The sequence below is a fragment of the Carcharhinus amblyrhynchos genome, chromosome 6 (assembly GCF_965287045.1).
Source record: "Carcharhinus amblyrhynchos chromosome 6, sCarAmb.v2.hapA, whole genome shotgun sequence".
Classification (NCBI taxonomy): Eukaryota; Metazoa; Chordata; class Chondrichthyes; order Carcharhiniformes; family Carcharhinidae; genus Carcharhinus; species Carcharhinus amblyrhynchos.
In genome coordinates, this window is record NC_137329.1 from 118,709,639 (window position 1) to 118,731,060 (window position 21,422).

A 21,422-nucleotide genomic window follows, 5' to 3' on the forward strand; every position below is an offset into this window, starting at 1 on the left:
GCATGTATAGTCTTCACCATGAGGGACCTGTGTAGCTAGCTGCCTGCAGTCCTGAGTCCTTGCTGTACTGCAATTCGATACTCTTACAAGAAGATTGAATATCACAACATGTTTGACTACCTTTTTATGGTCAAGTTACCACACACGTGGGCTGTTCAGCACTCCACAGATTTGTTACAGCACAGAAGGAGGTCAATCAGTCAGTCATGTCTGTTCTGCTTCCCCGAAGGTGCGTTTAATCTCATGCCACTCCCTTGCTTTCTCCACATACCCCTGCACATTCTTCCTTTTCAGAGAATAACCTAATTCTCTCTTCAATCATAGAATTCCTACAGTGCTGACGGAGGCCATTTGGCCCATCAGGCCTGCACCAACAACAATCCCACCCAACCTATCCCGTAACCCCATGTATTTACCCTGCTAATCTCCCTGATGCAGAGGGGCAATTTATCATGGCCAGTCAACCTAATTTGCACATCTTTGGAGTTTGGGAAGAAACTGGAGCACCCGGAGTAAACAGGGAGAATGTGCAAACTCCACACAGACCGTGGCCCGAGGCTGGAATTGAACCTGGGTCTCTGATGCTGTGAGGCAGCAGTGCTAACCAATTGAATGCCTCAATTGAACTTAAAAGTATTCCCACTTCTTTCTTCTCACCACCCCCTCTCCCCAACAATCGTCCTTCATTTCAGCTCTGCCTCGGCCTCCTGCTTTGTGTACCGCCTCCTCCTGCCCCCTCCGCTGTCTCCTGCCTGCTCCGCCATCTCCTGCCCTCTCCGCCTCCTCCCTCCTATCCCCACGTCCAAAGTCTTCTTACAACCCTCACCTTTGATCCTACTTTCATTCTTCTCAAACCCCTCTGGTGCCTCTTACTCTGTATCATCACTGCGGGGAGGCCTTTGAGAGGTGCCTTTCACACGAGAAGCACTTTGGAGATACAAGCTGCTGTGGGTTCAGTGGCCACTGCATGTGAGCAGAAAGTGAAACACCTAGAACAAAATAATGTTGTAAATTGAACAGTGAGAAGCCAGAATTACAGACTCATCCCAGGCATTAACTGAGCAAGAAAATCATGGCTTTGACCTCACTCCCTGATCTGTGGTAAACAATGGACTCTCGGATTGCTAATGCATTTAAATCCATTGAATAGTGCATTAGATAACTGCACTTATTTGACTATAACAATAGTTTTCAGCACTTTGCTCTGTCATTCCCTTGGAATACAGAAATCAAGTTATGCAGGTTTACCCTTCATCCTCAAACCATAACCTTGTGCATGTGTGTGTTTTGTGTGTTTCATGACTCTGTGTTGTGTGTGTCTCTCTAATCTGCCTCAGTTGAATTCTAACCTGTGCATTCATTTTGCTAGTCACATCATCCAGGAGAGTTTTCGTGAAATTTTGCACAAGAAGACAGAAGTGATCCTGAAGCTAAATTTCTGCATGGCTACAGTCGAGAGAGCCAGGAATCTGTGAGTATCAGCATCATCTTCGTAATCACCCACATTCTCTTTATTTGGTGTCACATGATCCCATTCCATTTCGGACCCTTCAAATCAGCAGAGAAGTCTTCGAAACCAGTCATAGAGTCCCTACAGGGCAGAAGGAGGCCATTCAGCCCATCAAGCCTGCACCAACGACAGTCCCACCCGGGCCCCATCCCCATAGCCCTCTGTATTCACCCTGTTAATCCTCCTGACTAAGGTGCAATTTAGCATGTCCAATCCACCTAACCTGCACAGACATGGGAAGAATGTGCAGTGACCCGAGACTGGAATTGAACCCAGGTCCCTGGTGATGTGAGGCAGCAGTACTAACCACTGTGCCACCATGCTGCCCCAATAGAAACAATGTGCAAGGGTATAGGAGAAAGGATTGTAGGAGGAAACCCAGGCAGACACGGGAAGAATGTGCAAAAACTCCACACCGACAGTCTCCTGAAGCCAGAATTGAGCCCAGGTCCCTGGCGCTGTGAGGCAGCAGTGCTAACCACTGTGCCACCATGCTACCCCAATAGAAACAATATGCAGGGGTAAGGGGAAAAGGACTGTGGGAGGAAACCCAGGCAGACATGGGGAGAACATGCAAAAACTCCACACCGGCTGTCACCTGAGGCTGGAATTGAACCCAGGTCCCTGACGCTGTGAGGCAGCAGTGCTAACCACTGTGGCATCATACTAATATCAGGTAAAAGGCTGATTCTAGCCTGTTGTTTCACCCAGTTTCCCAGTAGATGTAAATGTAAAGGTTTTTTTTTTCAATTAAGAAAAATTGCCCACTTAAGTTGTAAAATTGGGCCAAGTATGTTTGACATTTAAAAAAAATACACTGTCTGCATCATTTCCGGTAAGCTTTAACTAGACTATTGACTGTTGGATGTTATTTTTTATCATGAATCTATGTTGAGGCGCTACACAATTGAGACACTATTTCCAGCCAGACATCTCGAATTTGTGAGATTTTGACTGCAGTGTCTTCTGACTTCAATATGAATGCAACCCAGATATGTGAATTATTTTTCTAATATCCCCTTTGGTGAGAAGTAAAACTGTTTCTAAAACATTGTGAAATTTATACCATCTTGTAGGGAAGATTGTCGTTTGTATTTTTTTTCAAAAAGTAGGAAACTGAAACTTAACGTTTTCTAAATTAGCTGTTGTTAAATGAATGGATCAAAGTTTGAAATTCTGGCTTTAAGTTCAAACCTGCTCAAGCTACTGACGGAATACTTATCAGGATTCTCTCTTCCTCGAACACAGTTTTAATACCTTTGATTGAGACAGGTGCTTGCAGAACCACAGAATAGTTATGATGTAGCAGGGGGCCTTTGACCCATCATGTATGCACCGGCTCTCCAAATGAGCTTCATGACTTTGGTAGAAATAATAGTAGGAGGGATTATTATTTAAAAGGCGAAAAGCTACAGCATGCTACAGTGCAGAGGGACCTGGGAGTCCTTGTGCACAAATTGCAAAAACTCAGTCTGCAGGTGCAGCAGGTGATCAAGGTGGCGAATGGAATATTGGCCTTTATAGCGAGGGGGATAGAATATAAAAGCAGAGAGGTCTTGCTGCAACTGTACAGGGTACCGGTGAGGCTGCAGCTGGAGTACTGTGTGCGGTTTCGGTCGCCGCACTTGCGGAAGGATATATTGGCCTTGGAGGGAGTGCAGAGAAGGTTCACTAGGCTGATACTGGAGATGAGGGGGCTAGCCTATGAAGAGAGACTGAATAGACTGGATCTGTACTCATTGGAGTTTAGAAGGCTGAGGGGGGATCTTACAGAGAAGTATAAGATAATGAAGAGGATAGATAGGGTAGAGGGAGAGAGATTCTTCCCGCTTAGAAAGGATAGCAGGACTAGAGGGCACAGCCCTCTAGAGGTCGGGGGGGAGCAGGAGTTGAGGAGGAACTTCTTCACTCTTAGGGTGGTGAATCTCTGGAATTCTGTGCCCGTTGAAGTGGTGGAGGCTACCTCGCTGAATATATTTAAGTCACTAGTAGATAGGTTTCTGATAGACAAGGGAATTAAGGGTTATGGGGAGAAAGCGGGAAAGTGGAACTGATCCACTTCAGATCAGCCATGATCTTATTGAACGGCGGGGCAGGCTCAAAGGGCTAGATGGCCTACTCCTGCTCCTATTTCTTATGTTCTTAGGTGACTTATTGCCATTTACCCGTATCCCTGCACATTGTTTCTATTGGGGCTGCACGATAGTTAGCTCACAGCGCTGGAGACCCGGGTTCAATTCCGGCCTCGGGTCACTACCTGTACGGAGTCTGCACGTTCTCCCAGTGTCAGCGTGGGTTTCCTTCGGATGCTCCGGTATCCTCCCACACTCATGCGGGTTAGGTTGATTGACCATGCTAAATTGCCCCTGAATGTCAGGGGATTAACAGGGTAAATATGTGGGATTACGGGAATAGGGTTTGGGTGGTATTGTGGTCGGTGCAGACCTGATGAGCCAAGTGGCCTCCTTCTGCACTGTAGGGATTCCGTGTATCATCTAATGCCTCAATTGAACCTGTCTCCACTGCACTTCCAGACAGTGCATTCCAGGCCCGGACCACTTGCCGTGCATAAAGGTTTCTTTCTCACGTCATGTTTGCTTCTTTTGCAAACCACTTTAAATCCGCATCCACTTGTTCTTGATCCTTTTACGAGTGGGAACGATTTCTCCCAATCTACCCTGTCCTGACACCCCCATGATTTTGAACATCTCTATCAAATCTCCTGTGCTAACATTTCTTTTTGATTTTTACATCTTGACAGATACAACAGCTTGCTGCAGACAAACACACTATCGTCAGAACTGAACGAAATTCCAGAAATTCACAACAAGCTCCTGCGTGTGAGTAGATTGTTTTCTGAAAATCCAATAACCGGCCATTTTCACTCTTAATGCTTGTCAGTTAAGATGTGACCAGACTAAGTTGAATTTAATAGTCTTGAGTTCGTTTGTTTTTATAAATGTTTCCCGAGAGCTTTCTCTATGTAGCTCCCTTTATGTTGTTGCCCCTTGCCCATTAGCCCACTCAATTTATAAGTGCATTTGGAACTTTAAGGCTCGCATATCTTTTCTTTCATTCATTCGTGGGATATGGACATTGTTGGATGATCAGCATTTATTGCCTATCCCTAGTTGCCCTTGGTCAGAGAACAGTTGAGAGTCAGCCACATTGCTGTGGCTCTGGAATCACAAGTAGGCCCATACCAGGTAAGGATGGCAGATTTACTTCCCTAAAGGACATTAGTGAACCAGATGGGTTTTTCCGACAATGGTTTCATGGTCATCAGTAGATGCTTAATCCCAGACGTTTTTTAGTGAATTCAAATTCCACCGTGTGCTATGATTGGATTCAAACCCGGATTCCTAGAACATTAGCTGAGTTTCTGGAGTAATAGACAAGATGCCAATAATACAAGAGGCCATCCCTATTGGTCAGAGTAGATTTTTGTCTGCTCTGGGTGCAAAGTTTTACCCGAAGCAGCAATGCTCCCACTTCTTCCCTTCAGAAATGGATTATAAAAGGTTTTATTGACCCTCCCTAATCATTACAGTTTCAAAGAATTTTATCTTTGTAGTTAACAGATTCTTTGGAATCCATAAACCGTGACTTAAAGGACATTGAAGGTACTTTTTTGCCTGGGAGCCAGTTGTCGGATCAATGGGCATATGAAAAAGGGACACATCCAGAAGACAGGAAGTGAGCTTAAATTTCCAGACTCATTTCTTGCTTCTTTTTGTTGTTGACTTTGGCAGGAGCCGTCAATCCTCTTCAAATAAAATTATCTCTTCCTGTTTCAGTATTGAGAAGCTTCAGGTACTTCTGGACTTGATAACTGAGATCTACCATCAATTCAAACAGGATAAAGCATTGCACAGTAAGGAGACACACTTTGTAAACCAAGTCATTGAAGGCTGAGGGCTCAGCCACAGTCAAAGGCGGACCCCTGATCTCCAAGTTAAAGAGTTCGGCCCTTTACGAAATCTTGCCTTTAAGAGGAAGGGTACAATACCTTTACTTTTCTGAGATAAGGGGTTTAATGGCGGCCAGATCTAGGAGTCAGCGGGGTTGGGTGGTAAAAATTTTGATGTTGAGTTAACTGGATTCTTCCTTTATGTGGGAAGAGCAAGAAGTGAGTACTTTCTCAATCGAGCTCTTCCCCAGATGTTGCCTGAATGAGAATCTTGTACCTCCCAATGCTAGTTTAAGACTTTTTTCAGTTTATAACGCTGTGGAGTGAGTTTTTGCAGTTATCCTGCTGCACAAGTGAAACACTGGGCACGATGACTTTATTATCTAGAATCCCTACAATGCAGAAGGAGGCCCTTCAGCCCATTGAATCTGCCCCCACCACAACCCCACCTAGGCCCTGTTACCGTAACACCACATATTTACTCTGCTAATCCCCCTGACGCTAAGGGTCAATTTATCAGGGCTGATCAACCTAACCTGCACATCTTTGGAATGTGGGAAGAAGCTGGAACATCCAAAAGAAATCCACACAGAAATGGGGAGAATGTGCATACTCCGCGCAGACAGTGACCCAAGCCGGGAATCAAACTCCAGTCCCTGGTGCTGTGAGCAGCAGTGCTAACCACTGTATCACCATATGTGAGCAAGTTTGGAAATTTTGAATGAGATTATCCCAAAGGGGGTCAGGAGAATGGGGATGAGAAAAATATCAATCATGATTGAATGGCGGAGCAGACTCAATAGGTTGAGCGGCCTAATTCTGCTCCTGTGTCTTATGGTCAAATGCTCTTTCTCTTTCAGAGCTGCCGTACAACGAGGAGCAGATTCACAAATTTGATAAGTAAGTATTCAGTATGTGGTGGATTGATTCTTATTGCTTTTGTCCCAAGAGCTGTGTTTTCTATTTGCTATTGTTTTGTTACAAACACTTGTTAATAGTATCTTCAAAAAAATTACTGCCGTGTGTGACACATGACGTGGAGATGCCGGTGTTGGACTGGGCTGGGCACAGTAAGAAGTCTCACAACACCAGGTTAAAGTCCAACAGGTTTATTTGGGATTACGAGCTTTCAGGGCCCTGCTCCTTCTTCAGGTGACACACGTGCACACAAGGGGGTTGATTTTCCAAATCCGAATTGCCAGGAGGAGCCACCTGTGGTTGTTGGGAATCTGGGAAGGGGGTCAAGAATACAAAATTTTTCTCACCCTTTGACGGTTAGAAAATTGTGGGCAGCATGTCTCTGAATTTCCATCTTGCTTCTGGACGTGCACTCGTCGATTGGATTCTCGATCGGTGCTGTGCGTGCAACAACTGAATTAGTGGAGCAACGCGGAAGACCGAGGAGCAGTCTGCTCAGAAACCTGGTCATCCATATAAAGATACTATCTCCTGTGAATCAGTTTGCTCTGCCCTTTTGTTTTGAGGGGAGGGGTAGTGGAGCAGCATCTCATTTGACTTGACAAATGATCACACTGACACAATTTAGAGATCTACCAAATCGCCTTGTGCCTTTTGTTTGGGGTCACGAGCTTTCAGAGCGCTATCCAGAGCTCAGTAGATTCTGATCAAGAATCTATCCGTCTCATCTTAAGGACACTCAATGACCTGGCCCTCCACAGCCCTCTACGGCAATGAGTTCCATGATGTGGAGATGCCGACGTTGGATTGGGGTGGGCACGGTTATAAGTCTCACAACACCAGGCCAAAGTCCAACAGATCCACCTGGAATCACGAGCTTTTGGAGCGCCGCTCCCCCCTGACTCCAGGTGGATAGATTCTTGATCAATAAAGGGATCAAGGGTTATGGGGAGAAGGCAAGAGAATGGTGATGAGAATCGTATCAGCCATGATTGAATGGCAGAGGAGACTTGATGGGCTGAATGGCCTAATTCGGCTCCATATCTTATGGCCTTGTCTTATTTGCGAGCAATTAGGAGTGCTTTTTCTGTTCAAGGGACAGTACTGCTAGTCATCACTTTCTTTATTCATTTGTGGGACATGGTCACTGGCTGGCCAGCATTTATTGCCCATCCCTAGTTGCCCTTGGTCAGAGAGTAGTTGAGAGTCAACCACATTGCTGTGCCTTTGGAGTCACATGTAGGCCAGACTAGGTAAGAACGGCAGATTTCCTTCCCTGAAGGAACCCAGATGGGTTTTTCCAATAATCGAGAATGGTCATCAGTAGATTCTTAGATTTATTTTTTCTATTGAATTCAAATTTCACCATCTGTCGTGATGGGATTCGAACCCGAGTCCCCAGAACATTAGCTGAGTTTCTGGATTAATCGTCTGATAATACCACTAGGCCATTGCCCTCCCCACTGTAGAGCCATCTAGAAATGGCGAAAGTGCCTGACTGATTGACGCAGTGCAATCACAGATTGAGCGAGCTTTGCTAAGTTAGAGTCCTGAAGCTGGAGTGTAAAATGTTATATTTCTTTATCACAGAATCATAGAATCCCTACAATGCAGAATCGGCCCATTGAGTCTGCACTGAGCCAGAATCCCACCCAGGGCCCTATTCCCATAACCGCCCCCATATTTATCCACCCACCCTGGACTGGGGGAGAATGTGCAGCCTCCACACAGTGAGGCTGGCATTGAACCTGGATCCTGGCGCTGTGAGGTAGCAGCGCTGACCCCTCAACTGAAGCCCCACCTTTGCTTCAGAATGCTCAGGCTGCATCTTATCTTTTGGCAGTGAGGCCCTGGCTAAAGCTCGTGAGATTAGAAATGTGATTGTAATGTTTTTAAAGGTCAAACCGCCTGAGACTGCTGAAAGGAAAGGGGAGACTTCCTCTGATTGAAGCAAATGGTAAACATGTACGGAGTGTAAGCAGCCTTATCAGTGTTCCTTAAACCAAAACAGAAAAGGCTCAGGGCTGTTAACTTGCTGAGCGTTTGCCAGCATTTCCTATTCTTTCTTCAGACTTCCAGCACCTGCAATAGTTTGCTTTCGGTTTCTGTTCCGGATTGGTCAGGGTTGATCCAAAGCAATATTGCAACCTGACAGTTAAAACATGAAGATTCCCAACAGCCATTAGCTACTGCCTCACCTAACTGTCCCCTGCCCAATCGGTCTGGAACCACACAGACCAGCCTGTATAACTCCTCTGTCCATCTGCAAGTCTGATTTCTCTTTTTCCCTGCACTTCTTTAGTTTCAGGAGTCATAGACTCCCTACAGTGGAGAAGGGAGGCCATTCGGCGCGTCAAGCCTGGCCCAACCACCATCCCACCCAGGCTCTATTCATGTGAACTTCTCGTATTTACCCCTGCCAATCCCCCTGACACTAGGGTTAATTTATCATGGTCAATCAACCTAATCTGCACATCTTTGGACTGAGGGAGGAAACCGGAGCACGCAGAGGAAACCCACGCAGACGCGGGGAGAACGTGCAGACTCTGCGCAAATCACCCGAGGCCGGAATCAAACCCGTGTCCGTGGCATTGTGAGGCAGCAGTGCTAACCACTGTGCCATCGTGCCGCCCCTAAAGTGAATATCCAGGAGCAATGAACATCCTCGTTTTCCAAGAGTCCGACTTGCTTCTTCCTTATTGTAGAGTCATAAACCGGACCTCTACCACCTCACCCGCCCAGAATTGGAGTGGGTGAGGCCCCAACAATGGAATTTTCCTTTAACCTCAGGCAGGAATTTCCGGTCTCACCCAAATGAGGCCGTGAAATAAGGCTGATAGAGTTTTACAGCACGAAGAGAGGCCATTCAGCCCATCTTGCCGGCCATCAAGAATCTAAATATCCTAATCCCGTTTTCCAGCACTTGGTCCGTGGCCTTATATTCTACGGTCTTTCAAGTGCTCATCTAAATGCTTCTTAAATGTTATGAGGGCAGAGACTTCCAAACTCCCACCGCACTCTGGGCGACAAAACCTTTCCTCAAATCCCCACTAAATCTCCAGTGCCTTAAATCTATATTTCCCCTGATTATTGACCTCTCTATTTGGGAGAAATGTTTTTTCCTATCTACAGAAAATGCTGCAAAATCTCGGCAGGTCTGACAGCAACTGTGGAGAGTGAATGGAGCCAGTGTTTCGAACCTGGATGACCCTTCATCAGAGATCTTCCATTCTTGAAACGTTGGCTTTATTCTCTCCACTGATGCTGTCAGACCTGCTGAGATTTTTCCAGGATTTTCTGTTCTTTGTTTCAGATTCCAGCATCTGCTTTTTTTCTTCCTATCTACTCTCAGTGCCTCTTAGTTTTGTACACCTCAGGCAGGTCTCCCCCTCAACCTTCTCTGCCAACAAAATGTCCCACCGCCAGGTACACAAGACAAATGTTTAATTCATCCCTCCTTCCCCTGAATGTACGAAGGTGTCTACTTGATGCTTGTATAAGCCTGCCCATGACCATCAGGCCCTTCAGTACATCAAAGAGCCATCTAGACTTGAAACATTGGCTTGACTCCCCCATTGATGCTGTCAGAGCTGCTGAGGTTACCCAGCATTTTCTGTTTTCCTTCAGAGTGATGTTGGGTTAATGAGCACAAGGCAGTGTTTCCATCAGAGCGTGCACAAGACTCAATTCAGAAACCACATTATCTATGCTGGTGGTTAGATTGCAGTCATGATGTGAACAGGACTTACTGTCTTGTCTGGAGACAGTACACATCTCTTTAACCTATGCTGAATGCTATCTCCACTCACATTGTCTGCATCTTTAAGATTTGATTAGCTGACTAGCTGTAAAGACTCGCATTTTAATCAGTATTCTGTAAACTGTGTGTGCCTTTATGTGATCAGAACTCTCCACTCACCTGACGAAGGCCCGAAAGCTTGTGGCGTTTTCTACTAAATAAACTTGTTGGACTTTAACCTGGTGTTGTGAGACTTCTTACAGTTAGAATGCAGGACAGTCTCTGCACAGGAAACATGATCATTGCTGCCAGCTTACAAGAGCCATGATGTGGAGATGCCGGCATTGGGCTGGGATGGGCACAGTAAGAAATCTCAGGTTAAAGTCCAGCAGGTAGATTTGGAATCACGAGTTTTTGCAGCGCTGCTCCTTCCTCAGGTGAGCCACTCACGTGATGAAGGAGCAGCATTCCAAAAGCTTGTGATTCCAAATAAACCTGTTGGACTTTAACCTGATGTTGTGAGACTTCTTAATGAGCTTACAAGAGAGTGACTTTATAAAGAAAAGTATTGCAGTAGGATAATTAGCAATGACTTTGTATCGGTCACAGTGTTTGTTCAGATCCTGCTGTGGATCCGAGTTTCTGTTCCCAGACCTATTGTATCGCCAGTGCGGTCAAGGAAGCCATCCCGATTTTCCAAATGCTGAAATGATTGGATGGACAATTGACTTACTCTCTTGTGGGCCAGCAACACCTCTGGCCTGATTGCCCCTGACACTGCAGCCAGCTTTATATTATTCATTCATGGGGTTTGCACGTCACTGGCAAGGTCACCATCACATTGGCCATCCGTCCCTTGTTCCAAACTGATTAGAACCAGTAATCTGTAAACTATGCTGTTATATGCTCTGGCTGAGGCCAGAACTCTCCATTCACATGACGAAGGGGCAAATCCCAAAAGCTTGTGAGTTTACTATCAAATAAATCGGTTGGACTTAAACTTGGTGTTGTCAGATATCTTACTGTGCAGAAGGAGGCCATTCAGCCCATCATGCCCATGCTGACAACAGTCCCACCCAGGCCCTAATTCCCATAACCCCATATATTTACCCTGCTAATCTCTATGGCACTAAGGGACAATTTACTGTGGCCAATCAATCTAACCTGCACATCTTTGGACAGTGGGACGAAACTGGACCACTCAGAGGAAACCCACGAATGTGATCGATGCCCACATTCTCGACTTTGATTTTTGGGCAAATGGTTAGCACTGCTGCCTCACCGCGCCAGAGTCTCAGATTCAATTCCAGCCTCAGGCGACTGTCCGCATGGAGTTTGCACATTCTCCCTGTGTCTGCGTGGGTTTCCTCTGGGTGCTCCGGTTTCCTCCCACACGCCAAAGATGTGCCATGCTAAATTGATCCTAGTGTCAGGGGGACTGGAGAGTAGATACGTGGGGTTACGGGAATAGGGCCTGGGTAGGATTGTGGTTGGTACAAACTCGATAAGCCAAATGGCCTTATTCTGCACTTTAGAGATTGTATGATTATAGAACCAGGTAGTGTAATGCACCCAAGTACTCTAAACTGTTGGTTATTTCTTCCCCTTATTTTAATATTTATTTTCCATTAATGAGAGCTGGTGATCTTGTAGCAGGTGCTACAACTGCCTATATACCAGCATGAGGGAGCTGAAAAATCAGCATAAATAGGCGTGCTGTTATAGCAATGATGCCATTATTAGAGCTTAGTAATGTGATATTGTGTGAGTAATTGCTGTTGAATGTCCCTTGCTTTGTTTCACAAGCGCTAAATGCCCATTACAGCAGAGTACGATGGTATAAAGGAAAGCCTTAATCTGGCTCTTTGTGTAATGGCACATTTACTGAATGCAGTCCAACCTACTGATATTGCAAGGATCGTTGCAGTCAATATTCATTGTCCCTGAACTGCACAATACCACAGTTAAGCTTTAAAGTGCCCTAAAAATATTATTTCCAACGATACTTGTCGCCCTTGAACATGTTAACATCTCAGAATGGTATTTTATAATTTTAGGCAGAAGATGTGGCTCCATGCATCCAAAGCAATATCCTTGTTCAAAGACGAATGTGTGGCAAAATATCAATCGTTTCTTGAAGTGGCAGGCGACTGGATGAAGTGAGTTCTGATTTTTTAAAAACTTGATTGAGAATTTTAGTACATTTTGAAATTATCATTTGACAACTTGAGCCTATTGCTATGACTGTGACTAAAGTACATCAACAATTGACACTCACCGTCCACAAGTCAGCATAGCAATGGAGCATGACAAATATGAAAAGGCCAGCTGCTGGCACGGTGGTCAGCACTGCTGCCTCACAGTGCCAGGGATCCGGGTTCAATTCTGGCCTTGGGTAACTGTCTGTGCAGAGGCTGCACATTCTCCCCAGGTCTGTGTGGGTTTCCTCCCACAGTCCAAAGGTGAGCTGGTTAGGTGGATTGACCATGCTAAATTGCCCCTTAGTGTCAAGGGGGGTTTGTTAGCAGGATAAATACGTGAGGTTATGGGGATAGGACCTGGGTGGGGTTGTTGTCAGCACAGGCCAAATTGCCTCCTCTGCTCCTTCAAGGAGGGATTCTCCTCCCTGATTTTAAAATTGTTCCTTAAAACCTACCCCTTTGACCTACAGTTAGCACTGCTGCCTCACAATGTCAGGGACCTGGGTTCGATTCCTGGCTTGGGTCACTGTCTGTGTGGAGTTTGTGTGTTCTCCCCATGTCTGCATGGGTTTCCTCTGGGTTCTCTGACTTCCTCCCACAGTCTGAAGATGTGCTGGTTAGGAAAATTGGCCATGCTAAATTTTCCCTCAATGTACCCGAACAGGCACTGGACTGTGGCGACTAGGGGATTTTCACAGTATTCATTGCAGTGTTAATGTAAGCCTTACTTGTTAGTAATAAATAAATAGGCATTTGATCATCTGCATGCTGCTTGTGATACTGCAGTAATGCCTCGCAGTGTATTATTATGTTGAAAATGCTATCTAAATGCACGTTGCTGCTATGGTTGTGTATCCTGAGCATTGTTGCTTACTCTATGTAATTGCAAGAGCCTTATAATAATCTAATGGTAATGTTTGCTGTAGTTGTGTGACAGTGTAATGAACTGGCTGAAATGAGGTCTGCTTCTTCCACAGGACAATGCATTTTCTGAGAAAGCAAGTGCAGAGTGTTGCCAATCAGTTTGTAAACATTGAACAGGAAGTATTCACGTACCAGGAACATATCAAAAAGGTATAGCTGTTTGGATCCTGCGAAAATAAGCAACAGTTTCTTTTAATCAATTTCCAGTCAATAGATGACAGGGTGGCCCAGTGATTAGCACCGCTACCTCACAGTGCCAGGGACCCGGGTTCGATTCCAGTCTCGGGTCACTGTCTGTGTGGAGTTTGCACGTTCTCCCCGTGTCTGCGTGGGTTTCTTCGAAGTGCTCTTGCTTCCTCCCACACTCTGAAAGATGCGCAGGTTAGGTTGATTGGCCGTGCTAAATTGCCCCTTAGTGTCAGGGGGATCAACAGAGTAAGCATGTAGGATTATGGGAATGAGACTTGGGTGGGATTATGGTCGGTGCAGACTCGATGGGCCCAGTGGCCGCCTCCTGCACAGTAGGGATTCTATGACATGGGTGATTCTGATGAGTTTGTTGCTCTCGGAGAATGGTGATGTTTCTTCTTGGCTTGTGCTTGACTGACTTGCTTGGTTTTTGTGGCTTGCTGGGCCACTTCCCAGGAGACCCAGAGTGCACCCTGGAGTCAATGTTACCAGTCCTCCAGGATTGTCCCGCGGGAATCGGAAACTAAATTCCGGCAAACAAATCTGGAAGAAAAATCACGAGGGACATCACAAAAGATTGTAGCTTCCTCGCTTGTTTCCTGGAGCATTTCAATTTATTGAAGGAGAATGAAGATGTTTGACTGGCCGTCAGCTTTGCTGATGAAGACTGTGTTTCCTTTTCAGTTGGTGCGGGAAGGCAGGGAGCTGAAAGGATAATCATATTGGGTCACCAATGGGAAATTAAAGACCATTTCAAGAATACATCCAGCAGCCTTTGGCCACTCAGTATCAGACTAGGCTGGAGGCTGGGTGTTCTTTCAGCAAATAACCCTATTCCTTATCATGTCCGAACTGCATGCTTATACCCTCGAGCTTCTTGACCATAGTACCTTACCCCAATTTAATTTCTCCCTATTTGTTTGTGGTGGGGTTGAGTCATACAAAAACATTTGTGATTAATTACAATTAACATTTCTCTCTTCCTCTTCCCCCCCCCACCCCTTTCTCACCCTCCCTCCCTCTCTCGCCCTCCCTCTCTCGCCCTCCCTCTCTCGCCCTCCCTCTCTCGCCCTCCCTCTCTCGCCCTCCCTCTCTCGCCCTCCCTCTCTCGCCCTCCCTCTCTCGCCCTCCCTCTCTCGCCCTCCCATTTTGTCCTCATAGCTACAGGAGCTGCTGCCTCAGAAAGCATTAATGGCAACGTCTAGTGATTGGAAACCTGCGGAGTCGCTGGCTTACCCGAGTCAGAATACTTTGATGGAAATGACCATTGGGTAAATATTTTTGCAATGATATCAGTCACACTCCGGAGTGTGGCGACTAGGGGAATGTCGCAGTAACTTCATTGCCGTGTTGGAGTAAGTTTTACTGGTGACTAATAAATAAACTTTAAAGGAGATGTACAAGGCAAGTTTTTAAACAGAGGGTGGTGAGTGCCTGGAACTCACTTCTGGGCGAGGTAGTGGAAGTGGATACGGTAGTGACTTTTAAGGGGGGGTCTGGACAAATACGTGAATAGGATGGGAATAGAGGGGTATGGTTCCTGGAAGAGTAGGGTTCAGTCGGTGCAGGCTTGGAGGGCCGAAGGGCCTGTTCCTGTGCTGAAATTTTCTTAGTTCTTAGCTGTTTGATTCATCTCCTGAATATGATTTGGAACGTGGCTTAATGAGAGAAACAAGGTGGGAGAAAAGTGTCCTGCTTGAGCAGCGCGTGTGTAGTGGAATAAAAACAATTCGGCAGGTGATCAGCACACGCTGGGCAAACGTGACCAACACGAGAAATTACATTCGTTAAGGGACTGGGTATAAGTGGCCCAAGAGTGAAATCTTCCTTCTGCCTTTGCTTTAAATATTTAACCAACCTGGTCATAAATAACAGAAATTACATAACATTGTATGTACTCTGGGGAAGGAAGCTAATATAGAGCATAAATCTCTGAAAAAAACCCTTCGAATTTCCTATCCTGGAGCTCTGCACCGTCTAATGGTGTGCGGAAGGCAGCTTAATTTAGATAATGAGCCACGTTGTAGTCTCAGAGATGAATATCCCTTTATAAAATAAGACGATTCTGGAGTTTTTTGGATGCTGAATGTGGCACCATGGTTAGCAGTGCAGCCTCACATCACCAGGAACTCAGCCTTGGGTGTCTGTCTGTGTGGCGTCTGCATGTTCTCTCCGCGTCTGTGTGGGTTTCCTCTGGGTGCTTCGGTTTCCTCCAATACTCCAAAGATGTGCAGGTTAGGTGAATTGGCTGTGCTAAGTTGTAACCGGGGGGACTAGCTAGGGTAAATACGTGGGTTTATGGGGATAGGGCCCAATGGGATTGTTGTTGGTGCAGGCTCAATAGGCTGAATGGCCTCCCTCGCTGTAGGGATTCTGTGATTCTCTGAAAGTTACGCCACGTTTCCTTTACTTTGCAAAGTGACAAACATTGCTTTGAGTTTCCGTGTTGTGATTTGAAATGGAGTTTGGGATTGTAAGTGGACTGGAAAAGGATAAGATGTTCTTCCTCTTCAAAATGCACGATTTAAATCTTTCTGCAGAATGAAGAAACTGAAGGAAGAAATGGAGGGAGTCGTGAAGGAGCTTGCCGAGAATAATCACATCCTGGAGAGGTAAATGGAGCCTTCATTTGGTAACCCTGTAAATCCCCACCCCCGCCACATGAAGTTACAGTGCAGTGGGAGAAATAACCACAAGTGGAAAGCCCAGCTTCAGGACACACCAAAGCGCTACACAGCTGGTCACTCTTCCCAAGTGTAGCCGCTGTTAGAATGTTGGAAAGTCAGCAGCCATTTTGTGCACAGCAAGCTCCCACAAACAGCAGACAGTTCAAATGCACCAGTTATTAAAAATTAGTGCACCACAGCACCCCAAGGCACTCCAAACCCATGCTCCAAACCTTTGAAATCATCAGAACTAATTCTTTCATTGCTAATCCATTTGGAATGTGGATGCATGGAAGGAATGTGTGTCTAGATTTGAAAAAAAAGAAATCCCACCTGTGGACGGCACAGTGGTTAGCACTGCTGTCCCACAGCGCCAGGGACCCGGGTTCGATTCCTGGGTCACTATCCGTGCGGAATCTACACATTCTCCCCGTGTCTGCGTGTGTTTCCTCCGGGTGATCCGGTTTCCTCCCACAGTCCAAAGATGTGCAGGTTAGGTGGATTGGTGAGGCGAGATTGCCCTTAGGTCAGGGGGACCAGCTAGGGTAACTGCATTGGGTTGTGGAGAAAGGGCCTGGTTGGGATTGTGATTGGTGCAGACTCGATAGACCGATTGGCCTCGCTCTGCTGCACTGTAGGATTCTATGGGTTTGATAACTGCAGAATCCGAAGTTTAGCAGCGAATCTATTATCTTTCTTTGGCAGCAGTTGTGTTAAAAATAAAAGTTTTATTGACGCATGAATACGTCAATTATGAAAATGAATTAGCCCTATAACAAAACAGCAAAATAACCCTTTGGGTAATTTTCAACATTTGCCCCTTCAGTAGTTGCCCAAAAATTAATCCTTTGTAAATTTAATTAAGAAAAACTTTTTAGTAACCCTCCAGGAGTTACACATTTAATTGCTCCAAAATAAGTTTCTCAATTGGGGCAGCAAAGTGGTTAGCTGCTTCACAGCTCCAGGGACCCGGGTTTGATTCCTGGCTTAGGTCACTGTCGGTACAGATCTGCACATTCTCCCTGTATCTGTGTGGGTTTCCTCCAGGTGCTCAGGTTTCCTCCCACAGTCCAAAGATGTGCGGGTTAGGTTGGTTGGCCATGCTAAATTGCCCCTGGGATGCGTAGGTTAAAGGGATTAGTGGGGTATCTGAGATATGGCCTGGGTGGGATTATTGTCAGTGCAGACTCGATGGGCCGAATGGCTTTCTTCTGTACTGTAGGGTTTCTATCCAATTAGGAGAATGTTTTTTTTATATACTGTCAAACTTGCAAGTAGTCATTTGATAGCACTGAGTATTGCTGAAAAATGACATGTTGTTGAAGTTTTTCCTCTTGCACTCATCAGAACAATTCGCAAGAATACCAAATGTAAAGGGAACAACAATTTATGCTTCATGAGAAGAGACTCCCATCTCCCCACCTCAAAGAGATTCTCTGGGATGAGTTTCACAGTAACTTCATTGCTGTGTTAATGAAGCCTACTTGTGACTAATAAATAATCCTAACTTGTTTCCAACAGGTTTGGAGCTTTGACAGTGGATGGAGGAATTCAGAATGCCGATCACCTCTGAGCAGGAGCGGGCAGTCCCATACTGTTCAGCAAACGCCACCGTTCCTCCCAGTTATTAATCCGAGCAAACCCTGCTCTAAATCTTTTTCTTTTGTAAAACTGTGAAAGTTAAGACTGAAATGTATATGAAAGGAAAACTGGAAATCTCAGGGTAGTTTCTTTTCCTCCTTTCTCTCTACTTTCCTGGTGTAATTCCCCTCCCCAAACCTCGCCAGCCATGTCAGTTGAACAATGGCAAAGTCCTGTAACACACTCTCATTCCCACATGTATTTATTCTGCAGGGTGTGCTCTACACGTTAACAATGTCAAAACAAATCTGTTTATGGTAACGTGTCCTTTACTCCAATTCATGACAGCTGCTTACATTTATTTAGCGCCTGATGCAGCTAAGTGGCCCAATGTGTGTCAATCTGGAAGTCAGAGCCAATGGGAGTCGGGAGGGAGAGTTGAGAATACTGATCAGAAGCGTGAGGGTATATTTCAGGAAGGTTTTAACCCTCAGAAGGATGGGGTGTAGCAACAGCAAGTGGGCATGGTGAGGGTGACTCACCAGCTGCTCACGTTCACCTTCCATCCTTAGCTGGGTATCACTTGTCACAAAGTTGGCCTTTGATTCGCCAAACAGTTTAATGTGGGTGTTGCCTTGGCCTTTGCCATGTGTTTCCCCAGTTTTTAACTTCAGCTGTGAACCCACATTGAAGCAGTTGTTACCCCCTATTGCTATCTACACATTAAAACCCAAATAATTGGACGAGATCAGTGGAAGCTAAAGGCTGATTGTGCCTTTGTAAAGAATGTGAATACAGCCCCCTCTTATTTGTATATATTGTATATTGTATGCATAACTTAACTTTTACATCTTCTATTGAATAGAACGGCCAGTGCAGATGGAAGATGAGGAAATTTTATTTTATGGGAAGCAGTTCGGCTTTTTTTTAAATTAGTTAATGGAATGTGAGTGTCACTGCTAAGACTGGCCTTGATTGGCCATCCCCTGTTGCCCTTGAGAAGGTGGTAGTGAGCTGCCTTTCTGAAATCCAAATGTCACTCCTGCAGTGCCCTGAGGGAGGGATTCTGGAATTTTGAACCAACACCAAGTGAAGAAATGGCAAAAGTTCCCAAATTCGGGTTTGTCTCTTGATGGGGAGCTTGTGGGTAGCGGCGTTCCCATGCACTTGTTGCCCCTGTTCTCCCAGGTGGTAGAGATGATGGGTCTGAAAGGTACCATCAAAAGATCCTTGGCAAGTTGCTCCAAGACTACTCCGACTTGGTGCACCCGGTTGCCGCTGACCAAGGGGAGGGGTGTATGTTTAAAGTGGCAGATGAGGTGCCAGTCAAGAGGAGCTGCTTTATTCTGGGTGGTGTCGAGCTTGTTGAGTGTTGTTGGAGCTGCACCCATCCATGCAAGTGGGGAGTATTCCATCACACTCCTGACTTGTGCCGTGGCAGATGGTGATCAGGCTCTGGGGAGTCAGGAGGTGAGCTAGGTGCTGCAGAATTCCCAGCCTTTGCCCTGCTCTTGTAAGTTTCTTCTCATGGGGTGATCTTCGTGATGCCATGTGCTTATAACTATATTATTAATTCTCACATTCTTGACACACTGCCTAGTCACATCCTTATAATCAAGTTGCACTCCTAATGGACTAGGACAGTGAAATTGAAGTGTTTCCTATATTATCTGTAAATTACCAAAAAGAATTATATTTTCAAACTGTTATAATCAAGAATACATTTGATAATTTTGTTTGTGAGGTAAAATGCTGCCTGGATAAGTTGACCAAAGGTATTCTAATGCTGACTGGACTAAATGCTATCGCAAATATGAAATATTTTTGACCTGGAAACACACACATCTCTTGTGATACAGTTAAGAACTGCAGAATGAATCAGGGTTTTACTTTCAATAAAGTACTGAAACCCCTTGGTTTAACAATCTGTTATGTCTAATTGTATGCCGTATGTTTGGAAGCCATCTCTAATAGAGTGAAAATCTTATATCTGTGTCTACCATCTGTCTACTAAATCTTCCTGTTGTCGCACCTCTGTGTCGTGGTTTTTTTTTGCTAGTTTGCTCCAGATGGAATCGTGTAGACACCGTACTTTAAGATGGCTGTGGAAGGGTGGCGGGGTGGTTTCAGAAGAGATTTGCTGAAATATTTCCAGGAGCAAGGAATTACAGAGACATAGAGTTTACGTTTGTTCACGGGATGTGAATGTCACTGGCAAGGCCAGCTTTTGTTGTCCATCCCTAATTGCCATTAAGAAGGTGGTGGTGAGCTGCCTTCTTGTTTGTAATCCATCTGGTGTAGGTACATCTGTAGCACAGTTAGGAAGGAAGTTGCAGGATTTTGACCCACGACTGAAGCAACAGCGACATATTTCCCCATCGGGACGATCAGTGACTTAGAGGGGAACTAGTAGATGGTGATATTTTTATATGCCTGCTGCCCTTGTCATTCTAGTAAGAAGCCTCACAACACCAGGTTAAAGTCCAACAGGTTTTGGAGCGCTGCCCCTTCATCAGGTGAGTAAACCAAATGATACCAAATAAACCTTTTGGACTTTAACCTGTTGTTGTGAGACTTTTTACTGTGCCCATCCCAGTCCAACTCCAGCATCTCTACATCTTGTCCTTCTAGGTAGTAGATGTCCTTGAATTGGAAGCTGGGATTGTTCTCCTTGGAGTAGAGAGGGCCAAGAGGAGATCTGAAAGAGGTATTTAAAATCGTGAACGGTTTATAAAGAGTAAATAATGGGAAACTGCTTCCATTGTCTGAAGGGTCAAAAATAGAAGGCACAGAGGTGAACAAAAGGTGACATGAGGAAAAGTGTGAGGTTAGTATTGGGAATATAATTTTTGATAGGGTGGTAGTATTGGAATTTGCATGAAGGAGAGGAGATTGCAGGTATGTGGAGAAGGCCGGGGAGTGGAACTAATTGGATTGCTCTTTGAAAAACCTAGCACAGGCTCGATGGCTAATAGTGTCCTGTCCTGTACAATTCTATGATTCTGTGATTTTAACCACCTCTATCTGCATCTAAACTGGAGCGGTCCACATTAATTTGTGAATTTTATGTATTAGAACACTGGGCCCTTTAGCTCTGCCTCTGGCTGTTTTTTCATTCGTGGGACATGGGTATCGCTGGCTGGGCCAGCATTTATTGTCCATCCCTAGTTGCCCTTGAGCTGCCTTCTTGAATCTCTGAAGTCCATGTGCAATGGGTTGGCCCACAGTGCTGTTAGGGACGGAATGCCAAGATTTTGACCCAGCAACTGCGAAGGAACAGCAATATATTTCCAAGTCAGGATGGTGAGTAGCTTGGAGGGGAACATGGGTGGTGTTCCCGTGTATCTGCTGCCCTTGTCTTTCTAGATGGAAGTGGTCATGGGTTTGGAAGGTGCTGTGTAAGGATCTTTGGAGAAAGAGCTGGGGATGGGACTAACTGGATTGCCCTTTGAGAAATTTAGCACAAGCTCGATGGTGAGTGACCTCCTGTCCTGTACAAGTCTATGATTCTGTAATTTTAACCACCTCTGCATTTAAACTGGAGCAGCCCCCATTAATCGGTGAATTTTATGTATTAGAACACTATGCCCTTTAGCCTGGCCTCTGACCTCTTGCTGTTTATCCTGCACATCAGCAGTGACCCTAATTCTACATGCCTCCAGATGTTGGAATGTCAATTCTATCTGTCTATCCACCACCTCTCAGACCTACTCTTAAACGCTGATATGAACTGTTTCAGTGACCTTCTGCAGGTGTGTGTTCCATAACTTCGGAATTCTTGTCA

The 21,422-nt window shown here is 45.4% G+C and overlaps 1 protein-coding gene across 1 annotated transcript in view; it reads left to right on the plus strand.

Annotated features, from left to right (window-relative positions):
- Positions 1-19,669, plus strand: part of tbk1 (TANK-binding kinase 1) — a 44,472-nt gene extending 24,803 nt beyond the window's left edge. The window contains exons 12-21 of the mRNA XM_080191299.1: positions 1,370-1,471; positions 4,272-4,350; positions 5,085-5,206; positions 5,308-5,384; positions 6,281-6,320; positions 12,135-12,236; positions 13,256-13,352; positions 14,553-14,662; positions 15,932-16,003; positions 17,579-19,669. Of these exons, the coding sequence (XP_080047425.1) occupies positions 1,370-1,471; positions 4,272-4,350; positions 5,085-5,206; positions 5,308-5,384; positions 6,281-6,320; positions 12,135-12,236; positions 13,256-13,352; positions 14,553-14,662; positions 15,932-16,003; positions 17,579-17,630 (853 nt within the window). The 3' untranslated portion in view covers positions 17,631-19,669. The remainder of the gene's footprint in view (positions 1-1,369; positions 1,472-4,271; positions 4,351-5,084; positions 5,207-5,307; positions 5,385-6,280; positions 6,321-12,134; positions 12,237-13,255; positions 13,353-14,552; positions 14,663-15,931; positions 16,004-17,578) is intronic.
- Positions 19,670-21,422: the final 1,753 nt, after the last annotated feature.